Here is an 11,490-nt window from a genome sequence, read left to right on the forward strand (position 1 = left end):
CTGATCGCTCTGACTCTGGATGTCCTGCTCTTACCCACTGTGCTTTGCAAAACTGTCGTCATCAACTCTTCTCCAATTCCAGAAAGTTGTTTAAGAGCTTTGCTATAAATGTGCTCTTCTTTGCAGTAGTGGCTGTCATCATTCCTCTTTACATATGTGAGAATCCTGCTCGAAACCAGGAAGCTGGAGACAGGACAGAGAATCTGTGACGCAAAGCCATGCACACTGTGCTGCCTCCATGGCTTTTCAAGTTGTTGCTATGTAGTGCTGGCTTCACTCACCCTATCACTTTGAAAACTCTCAAGTGCTGCGCACGCCAACTGCTACCGGAAGAATCGCTTTTTTTAATTACTTTTCCTGCTTCATTACTAATCCCACGCTTCTCAGCCCCTCATTCTACGGCTTTAGAGATCAGAACCTCAGGCGGCTTACATTGGGAAAACATTCCTCTGCTGCCTCAAAAAGAGTCAAAAACCCACACGTTTTGATTTAGTTTTGATTTGAATCTCTCAAACCATAATCGCACAAATAATCACCTAGGATGTATTTTTGTGATGTTTAACAAGGGTCTCTGGTACAGGTCATAAACAAGTTCTTAAAGGATAGCTTAACAATTTTTCAGACTGCCTATTAACCCACCCAAAACTCACGCCTCTCATATAGACCCAACATTATGGCATGCTCGTGGTGTGTGTGGTGTGTTTTGATTATTTTCCTCCTGTTCGATGCGTTCAGAAACCGTTTTTAGTTTCTTTCAAAGGTTTTCACTTGATTGGTAATTTAGAGTTATGAAGGCGATCGTCTATTGAGTTCAATTGAATTTCGTATCATGTCAAAAGTTTGAGTCTTTTTATTATAAAGTGTCTTCTCTTAAAGAAATATGGGGACACTCTCGTACTACTGAATAATAAGACAGCATTGTTGACAAATTGGTTGAACTCATCCTTTAAAAAAGCATTTGAGTCACAGACCGTTTCTTCTATAAAGCCTTGAATCTTCTTTTCTTTAAGAAGTCCTTCTTATCGAATCATCGCTTCAGCTTGTACTTGGATATGATGTTTTCTTCCTGAATTTTGTGCATGGCCAAACTCAAAATGGGAATTTGTTTCACCTGCATGAATCGTTTCTTGCTGGGAGTCAAGTGAGGGACATCAGGACATCATATTCCTTTGATGCTATACATCCTTATCAGACGTATTAAACATTTGTGAACTTTCTGAGAAATCTTATTTCCAGCCACTGAACAAAGAATTGAACCAGGAATTGATTTCAGTCTCTTGGGCCCTCTGCTGCCCTGTGAAATCAATTACAGCACCACTTTCTTGGGACATGATCAACAACCTTTATTATAGCCACTGCTGTTATAATATAAACCATGCCAGGCAGTGCTGGTAAATCCGTGCCGATCGTGCAGGCGATCAATAAACAGTGTTAGCTCATTCGTGTTGAATGATATTTAATCTTATCCATAGGCAAAGCTGCTCCTGGGATTGCAGGTATCTCATTCTCTCGTTGAGCAGTGGCAAGTGGCTTGATTCATGCAGATTTATGGATTACTTTAACACCACTAATGATTTGCTATGTCACAAACCAGTGTGTGTGTCCCAAAAACTTGCCACCTGAATGCATATGCCAGATACATACAAATTACTCCTGTTGATCAAATAGTTCGCCAAAGACTGTGATTACGGGAGAGTGGTGGGTGTTTTTTGTAAGGATATCTATTGTGTGGATTGTCAACCAATATAATATCCACAATAAAACATGTAATAAACAGAATTTAACTGCAAGTGTACTATTGAGCTACTTTCCATCAATGAGGACAGAAACATGTCTTCCAGTGTGTTCACTGATGAAATTGTAAGTAGTTGACCTGTTTGCTAACTACTTTATGCATGAACTGTTCCCCTGACTGGATGAATGCTAGTAATGGCTACCAATATTTTTCTACTAAACAAAACAATATTTAGTTTCTTGTACAAAAGTACGATTACATACAGTACAATCACATCACAGTCACATTGAATGAATTCACTCTGTCTTTGCACCAGTAATCACACATTAAAAGTGCTTCATACATTAAACTCTTTCATGATTAATGGTTTAATGGATCATGTAGTAATGCTTTAGAGATTCAGTTATAATATTATTATAGAACAACTTTTAGGTTGTGGAAAATCCTCCTTCCAGTATGACATTTAACATTAATAAAATCAATTCAATTTACAACTTATATACTCTTACTAAATTAGTGCTTTTCAGAAAGTTGACACCATTGATATGTATTTATTTGGTTTAATCTTGGCCGTTTGTATTAGCAAGCTCTACAGAGTCACCGATTGCTGGCTCTTCCTGGATCGATCCTTACATGTGGGACAGGCTTCGTTATGACTACGTGGTTCTCTCGATTTACTGTGATGTGTGGACTATGAAAGTAGTATTTAATGTTGGTTAGCCGGAAAAGCGAACTAGCTTTACTTCATATACTTTTTTTCGCTATTAAATCAATTACCAAAATACAAAACACATAACCTCATCAGATGTTGTTTACTATAAAACCTCTGAATCTGCAAATTAAACAGACGTTAGACAAATGTAGTAGTAAATATAGTAAGTACATTGGCATACTAATAATAGATTATTGTAATACACTCTTTATGTTGGAGATGTAAGTGATGCATTAATTATCTTTCAATCTGCAAGAATTGCACTTATTAATTTTTGGAATAAAATGGGCCATTATTGATTTTTTTTTTTATGTTTCGCATGGGTTCATCATTTTTTTACTTCTTGGGCGTGTCTGCTTAAACAGTCATGTATCAAAAAAAATTAAGTCTTAGAAGCCTTCCTTCCATAGAATTCTGATGATATTTAACAGGAATAATGCAGCTTCATGTTAGTCCATCTCCACATCTGTAAATCTGTTGATTAATGAGAAACATGATTGCTTTTTTGTGACGACAGCCTTGAAACCAATTATCTCTGGAGGAAGAGCCTCCCCAGAGATGTTGTTCGTCAAAACACACAATATGTGATAAGAAGAACAGATATCTGAACTCTTCTGACTGATGAGGATATGCTTAGGTGAGTGAAGTGCTCTTTTATTCTGAATGTTGGATGTGTAATACAAACAGTTCATTATCACGTTCTTTTATCTAAGGGGGTAGACCTTCAACTAGAGTTGTGTTATATGCACGTTTTATGTATTTATTTTATTTCTCATTTGTATATGGATTTTTAATTCATGTTTTTCTTTAACAGGTGTGCTCCAGTGCACAGCTGCAAAATGCAGAACCTGACTGAACTTCCAGCCAATGCAACATCCCAGAGAAGCCTGTCTGTCATCATCAAGGTGTGTGTGGCAATCCCCTTCTTCTGCATCTTCCTGTGCTGCATTGCTGTTATGCTGCACATCTTTGCGTCTCACAGGCAGTTCCTGGAGACGTCCCGTTACATCCTGTTTACCTACATGCTGATCAATGACACCCTCCAGCTCTTGTCCTCTGTGGTGCTCTTCCTCTGTGTCATGGGTCAGGTGAAATTTGCTATTGTGTACTGTGTTCCTCTTCTGTTCATATCCACTGCCACTTTCCAGAACACACCCTTAATCCTGGCCACCATGTCACTGGAGCGTTATGTCGCCATCTTCTATCCGCTCAAACAGCCGGCCACCTGGCACTCAGACCGTATCTGGATCATTATTCTGTCTCTTTGGTTCATCAGTTGTATCTTCCCTATCATTGAATACTCCATTGGGGAACTTGATCTTGCTCTGGATGTCCTCTCTACCCCTGTGCTTTGCAAACCTGTCGTCGTCACCTCATCTCCAATCCAGAAATTGTTCAAAGCTGCTATAAATGTGCTCTTCTTTGCAGTAGTGGCTGTCATCATCCTCTTTACATATGTGAGAATCCTGCTCGAAACCAGGAAGCTGAGACAGGACAGAGAATCTGTGAGCAAAGCCATGCACACTGTGCTGCTCCATGGCTTTCAGTTGTTGCTATGTATGCTGGCCTTCACTCACCCTATCACTGAAACTCTCATAGTGCTGCACGCCAACTGGCTACCGGAAGACATCGCCTTTTTTAATTACTTCTGCTTCATACTAATCCCACGCTTTCTCAGCCCGCTCATCTACGGCTTTAGAGATCAGAACCTCAGGGGCTACATTGGGAAAACATTCCTCTGCTGCTCAAAAAAAGTCAAAGCCACACGTTGATTTAGTTTTGATTGATCTCTCAAACATAATGCACAAATATCATAGGATGTATTTTGTGATGTTTTAACAGGGTCTCTGGTACAGGTCTAAACAAGTCTTAAAGGATAGCTTAACAATTTTTCAAGACTGCCTTTAAACAAAACTCAGGTGCCCATATGAACATTAGGAGCAGTGTGTGTGTGTGTGTGTGTTGTGATTATTTCTCCTGTTCGAGGTCAGAAACCTTTTGTTCTTTCAAAGTTCATCTGAAGCATCTGTAATAGAGTATGAAGCTTCAGCAGTCTGAGTTAGACAGATCAATGTGGTATCTGTCAAAGTTAGTCTTTTTATTATAAAGTTCTCTCTAAAGAAATATGGGCACCTGACTACTGAATTAAGACAGATTTGACAAATTGTGAACTCATCCTTTAAAAAGCATTGAGTCAAGTTTCTTCTATAAAAGGCCTTGGAATTTTTTTTAAAGTCTTAAGCAGTGATGTCAGTTATGAAATGTTTTTCTGATTGCAGGCCAAACTAAAATGGGAATTGTTTCACCTGCTGAATCGTTTCTTGTGGAGTGTCAGTGAGGACATCAGGACATCATATTGTTCTGATCTATAGATTTACAGACTATTGAAGCATTTGTGATACTTTGAGAAATCTATTTTTCAGCACTGAACAAGAATGAACCAGGAATTGATTCAGTCTCTTGTGCCCTCTGCTGCCCTGTGAAATCAATTACAGCACCACTTTTTGGGACATGATCAACACCTTTATAGAGCCACTGCTGTTAAATATAAACCATGCAGGCAGTGCTGGTAAATCCGTGCCAGCAGCATCAATAAAGGTTACTCAGTCGTGTGAATGAATTTAATCTATCATACTGGCAGCTGCTCTGGGATGCAGTATCTCATTCTCTCGTTGAGCATGCAGTGCTGATCATGCAGGATTTATGGATTACTTAACACACTAATATTTGCATGCACAAACCAGTGTGTTCCCAAAACTGCCACCTGAATGCATATGCAGATACATACAAATTATCCTGTTTGATCAAAGTTTGCCAAAACTGTGTTACAAGAGTGGTGGGGTTTTTTTTGTAAGGATACTTATTGTGTGATTGCAACAATATAAATATCCAAATAAACAGTAATACAGAATTTAACTGCAAGTGACTATTGAGCTTACTTCCATCAAGAGGACAGAAACATGTCTTCAGTGGTTCACTGATGAAAGTGTAAGTAGTTGACTGTTTGCTAACACTTTAGCATGAACTGTTCCCCTGACTGGATGATGCTAGTAATGTACCAATATTTTCTACTAAAACAAAACATTTAGTTCTTGGTACAAAGTACGATACAGTACAGTACAATCACAGTCACAGTCACATTGAATGAATTCACTCTGTCTTGCACCAGTATCAAACATAAAAGTGCTCATACATTAAACACTTTCTGATAATGGTTAATGGATCATGTAGTAATGCTTTAGAGATCAGTTATAAGTAATTATAAGAACAACTTTTAGGTTGTGGAAAATCCTCCTCCAGTATGACATTAACATTAATAAATCAATCAATTACAACTTATATACTCTTTATAAATAGTGGCTTTTCAGAAAGTGACACCATGATATTGTATTATTTGGTTAATATTACTGATGTGTTACTATGAAAGTAGTATTTTAATGTTGTAGCCGGAAAAGCGGAACTAGTTACTTCATATACTTTTTTTTCGTATTAAATCAATTACAAAAAAACACATAACCTCATCAGATGTTTTGTATAAAATCTGAATCTGCAAATTAAACAGACGTTAGACAAATGTAGTAGTAAATATAGTAGTAAATTGGCATACTATAATAATAGATATTGTATCACTCTTTATGGCTTGGAGATGTAAGTGATGCATTTAATATCTTTCATCTGCAGCAATTGCACTTATTAATTTGGAATAAAATGGGCTTATTGATTTTTTTTTTATGTTTCGCATGGGTTCATCATTTTTTTACTTCTTGCGTGTCTGCTTAAACAGTCATGTATCAAAAAAATTAAGTTTAGAGCTTCCTTCCATAAATCCTGATGATATTCTACAGGAATATCAGCTCATTAGTCCATCTCCACACTGAAATCTGTTGATAATGAGAAACATGATGCTTTGTGACGACAGCCTGAAACCAATGTATCTCTGGAGGAAGAGCCTCCCAGAGATGTTGTTCGTCAAACACACAATATGTGATAAGAAGAACAGATATCTGAACTCTTCTGACTGATGAGGATATTCTTAGGTGAGTGAAGTGCTCTTTTATTCTGAATGTTGGATGTGTAATACAAACAGTTCATTATCATGTTCTTTTATCTAAGGGGGTAGACATTCAACTAGAGTTGTGTTATATGCACGTTTTATGTATTTATTTTATTTCTCATTTGTATATGGATTTTTAATTCATGTTTTTCTTTAACAGGTGTGCTCCAGTGCACAGCTGCAAAATGCAGAACCTGACTGAACTTCCAGCCAATGCAACATCCCAGAGAAGCCTGTCTGTCATCATCAAGGTGTGTGTGGCAATCCCCTTCTTCTGCATCTTCCTGTGCTGCATTGCTGTTATGCTGCACATCTTTGCGTCTCACAGGCAGTTCCTGGAGACGTCCCGTTACATCCTGTTTACCTACATGCTGATCAATGACACCCTCCAGCTCTTGTCCTCTGTGGTGCTCTTCCTCTGTGTCATGGGTCAGGTGAAATTTGCTATTGTGTACTGTGTTCCTCTTCTGTTCATATCCACTGCCACTTTCCAGAACACACCCTTAATCCTGGCCACCATGTCACTGGAGCGTTATGTCGCCATCTTCTATCCGCTCCAACAGCCGGCCACCTGGCACTCAGACCGTATCTGGATCATTATTCTGTCTCTTTGGTTCATCAGTTGTATCTTCCCTATCATTGAATACTCCATTGGGGAACTTGATCTTGCTCTAGATGTCCTCTCTACCCCTGTGCTTTGCAAACCTGTCGTCGTCACCTCATCTCCAATCCAGAAATTGTTCAAAGCTGCTATAAATGTGCTCTTCTTTGCAGTAGTGGCTGTCATCATCCTCTTTACATATGTGAGAATCCTGCTCGAAACCAGGAAGCTGAGACAGGACAGAGAATCTGTGAGCAAAGCCATGCACACTGTGCTGCTCCACGGCTTTCAGTTGTTGCTATGTATGCTGGCCTTCACTCACCCTATCACTGAAACTCTCATAGTGCTGCACGCCAACTGGCTACCGGAAGACATCGCCTTTTTTAATTACTTCTGCTTCATACTAATCCCACGCTTTCTCAGCCCGCTCATCTACGGCTTTAGAGATCAGAACCTCAGGGGCTACATTGGGAAAACATTCCTCTGCTGCTCAAAAAAAGTCAAAGCCACACGTTGATTTAGTTTTGATTGATCTCTCAAACATAATGCACAAATATCATAGGATGTATTTTGTGATGTTTTAACAGGGTCTCTGGTACAGGTCTAAACAAGTCTTAAAGGATAGCTTAACAATTTTTCAAGACTGCCTTTAAACAAAACTCAGGTGCCCATATGAACATTAGGAGCCGTGTGTGTGTGTGTGTGTGTTGTGATTATTTCTCCTGTTCGAGGTCAGAAACCTTTTGTTCTTTCAAAGTTCATCTGAAGCATCTGTAATAGAGTATGAAGCTTCAGCAGTCTGAGTTAGACAGATCAATGTGGTATCTGTCAAAGTTAGTCTTTTTATTATAAAGTTCTCTCTAAAGAAATATGGGCACCTGACTACTGAATTAAGACAGATTTGACAAATTGTGAACTCATCCTTTAAAAAGCATTGAGTCAAGTTTCTTCTATAAAAGGCCTTGGAATTTTTTTTAAAGTCTTAAGCAGTGATGTCAGTTATGAAATGTTTTTCTGATTGCAGGCCAAACTAAAATGGGAATTGTTTCACCTGCTGAATCGTTTCTTGTGGAGTGTCAGTGAGGACATCAGGACATCATATTGTTCTGATCTATAGATTTACAGACTATTAAAGCATTTGTGATACTTTGAGAAATCTATTTTCCAGCACTGAACAAGAATGAACCAGGAATTGATTAAGTCTCTTGTGCCCTCTGCTGCCCTGTGAAATCAATTACAGCACCACTTTTTGGGACATGATCAACACCTTTATAGAGCCACTGCTGTTAAATATAAACCATGCAGGCAGTGCTGGTAAATCCGTGCCAGCAGCATCAATAAAGGTTACTCAGTCGTGTGAATGAATTTAATCTATCATACTGGCAGCTGCTCTGGGATGCAGTATCTCATTCTCTCGTTGAGCATGCAGTGCTGATCATGCAGGATTTATGGATTACTTAACACACTAATATTTGCATGCACAAACCAGTGTGTTCCCAAAACTGCCACCTGAATGCATATGCAGATACATACAAATTATCCTGTTTGATCAAAGTTTGCCAAAACTGTGTTACAAGAGTGGTGGGGTTTTTTTTGTAAGGATACTTATTGTGTGATTGCAACAATATAAATATCCAAATAAACAGTAATACAGAATTTAACTGCAAGTGACTATTGAGCTTACTTCCATCAAGAGGACAGAAACATGTCTTCAGTGGTTCACTGATGAAAGTGTAAGTAGTTGACTGTTTGCTAACACTTTAGCATGAACTGTTCCCCTGACTAGTATTTTAATGTTGTAGCTGGAAAAGCGGAACTAGTTACTTCATATACATATACAGTAATACCGAATTTAACTGCAAGCCAATATCTCCTTTATTTTTAATCCTTTAACTAAATTAATTTGGTTTAATTTAATTTTTATATCATAATTTAAATATGTGTAAAAACATTTTTGTACTAATGTTATATTTATATTGTTGATAAGAGGGAAAATTACAGAACAGATATCTCTAGACCTCATAAATTATACTTTTTTCTTTCTTTGCACGTTCTTGTGAATTCAATATAAAAAGTTTGTTTTGGGTGAAAATATTAAAGTGGTCACCTATAAATCCCTTGTTAACTGGTTGTTTTTGTTACTGTGCAGCCAATCACATCCTGATGCCACTTGTGGTTTCATCTTACACCCAATAATAATCTCCTTAATGATTTACAGATTTGTTTTCTTAAAAGTCTATAATGTAGAGCTCATTACTACAGTCTGGTTGTTGTACAGAGCTGTAGCCTGCAGGTGTCGCTTAATACTTATATACAGCCATAACTTCTTTTTTAGAAAGCAAATGTTTTACCTTAGCCACCCACTTCAAAGCATTAAACTTAAACTGAAAAAAACATATATATATATATATAGAGAGAGAGAGAGAGAGAGAGAGGTGGCATATATCTATTTGTATGCAGCCAGGCTCATTCAATCAGAAACAAGTACCACAAACTGGCGCTGGACCCAAACTCCATAAAGTTTTCTATGATGTTATCATAGAGGAAATATAAACCTGATGGGTGAATACACAGATGAGAAACTAATTGATTTGGTTGAAGTCAGGCTGGTCAGTGAAAGTTGATCCCCAGATCTGAGGGAGATCCTCATGTGGACTGTAGAGACANTGTGTGTGTGTGTGTGTTGTGATTATTTCTCCTGTTCGAGGTCAGAAACCTTTTGTTCTTTCAAAGTTCATCTGAAGCATCTGTAATAGAGTATGAAGCTTCAGCAGTCTGAGTTAGACAGATCAATGTGGTATCTGTCAAAGTTAGTCTTTTTATTATAAAGTTCTCTCTAAAGAAATATGGGCACCTGACTACTGAATTAAGACAGATTTGACAAATTGTGAACTCATCCTTTAAAAAGCATTGAGTCAAGTTTCTTCTATAAAAGGCCTTGGAATTTTTTTTAAAGTCTTAAGCAGTGATGTCAGTTATGAAATGTTTTTCTGATTGCAGGCCAAACTAAAATGGGAATTGTTTCACCTGCTGAATCGTTTCTTGTGGAGTGTCAGTGAGGACATCAGGACATCATATTGTTCTGATCTATAGATTTACAGACTATTAAAGCATTTGTGATACTTTGAGAAATCTATTTTCCAGCACTGAACAAGAATGAACCAGGAATTGATTCAGTCTCTTGTGCCCTCTGCTGCCCTGTGAAATCAATTACAGCACCACTTTTTGGGACATGATCAACACCTTTATAGAGCCACTGCTGTTAAATATAAACCATGCAGGCAGTGCTGGTAAATCCGTGCCAGCAGCATCAATAAAGGTTACTCAGTCGTGTGAATGAATTTAATCTATCATACTGGCAGCTGCTCTGGGATGCAGTATCTCATTCTCTCGTTGAGCATGCAGTGCTGATCATGCAGGATTTATGGATTACTTAACACACTAATATTTGCATGCACAAACCAGTGTGTTCCCAAAACTGCCACCTGAATGCATATGCAGATACATACAAATTATCCTGTTTGATCAAAGTTTGCCAAAACTGTGTTACAAGAGTGGTGGGGTTTTTTTTGTAAGGATACTTATTGTGTGATTGCAACAATATAAATATCCAAATAAACAGTAATACAGAATTTAACTGCAAGTGACTATTGAGCTTACTTCCATCAAGAGGACAGAAACATGTCTTCAGTGGTTCACTGATGAAAGTGTAAGTAGTTGACTGTTTGCTAACACTTTAGCATGAACTGTTCCCCTGACTGGATGATGCTAGTAATGTACCAATATTTTCTACTAAAACAAAACATTTAATTCTTGGTACAAAGTACGATACAGTACAGTACAATCACAGTCACAGTCACATTGAATGAATTCACTCTGTCTTGCACCAGTATCAAACATAAAAGTGCTCATACATTAAACTCTTTCTGATAATGGTTAATGGATCATGTAGTAATGCTTTAGAGATCAGTTATAAGTAATTATAAGAACAACTTTTAGGTTGTGGAAAATCCTCCTCCAGTATGACATTAACATTAATAAATCAATCAATTACAACTTATATACTCTTTATAAATAGTGGCTTTTCAGAAAGTGACACCATGATATTGTATTATTTGGTTAATATTACTGATGTGTTACTATGAAAGTAGTATTTTAATGTTGTAGCTGGAAAAGCGGAACTAGTTACTTCATACGCGTTTTTCGTATTAAATCAATCACAGAAAAAATATGACCATCAGATGTTTTGTATAAAATCTGAATCTGCAAATTAAACAGATGTTAGACAAATGTAGTAGTAAATATAGTAGTAAATTGGCATACTATAATAATAGATATTGTATCACTCTTTATGGCTTGGAGATGTAAGTGATGCATTTAATATCTTT

The 11,490-nt window shown here is 37.5% G+C and overlaps 2 protein-coding genes across 2 annotated transcripts; both read left to right on the forward strand.

Annotated features, from left to right (window-relative positions):
• Window positions 1-3,286: 3,286 nt before the first annotated feature.
• On the forward strand, window positions 3,287-4,219 carry LOC111232277 (olfactory receptor 52A5-like). The gene has a single exon (XM_022759716.1). It carries the CDS (start codon window positions 3,287-3,289, stop codon window positions 4,217-4,219), a length of 933 nt encoding a protein of 310 aa, XP_022615437.1.
• Window positions 4,220-6,686: 2,467 nt separating this feature from the next.
• LOC111232278 (olfactory receptor 52A5-like) lies at window positions 6,687-7,619 on the forward strand. Its single transcript, XM_022759717.1, has one exon. It carries the CDS (start codon window positions 6,687-6,689, stop codon window positions 7,617-7,619), a length of 933 nt encoding a protein of 310 aa, XP_022615438.1.
• Window positions 7,620-11,490: the final 3,871 nt, after the last annotated feature.

The sequence above is a fragment of the Seriola dumerili genome, unplaced genomic scaffold (assembly GCF_002260705.1).
Source record: "Seriola dumerili isolate Sdu_G_001 unplaced genomic scaffold, Sdu_1.0 BDQW01000330.1, whole genome shotgun sequence".
Lineage (NCBI taxonomy): Eukaryota > Metazoa > Chordata > Actinopteri > Carangiformes > Carangidae > Seriola > Seriola dumerili.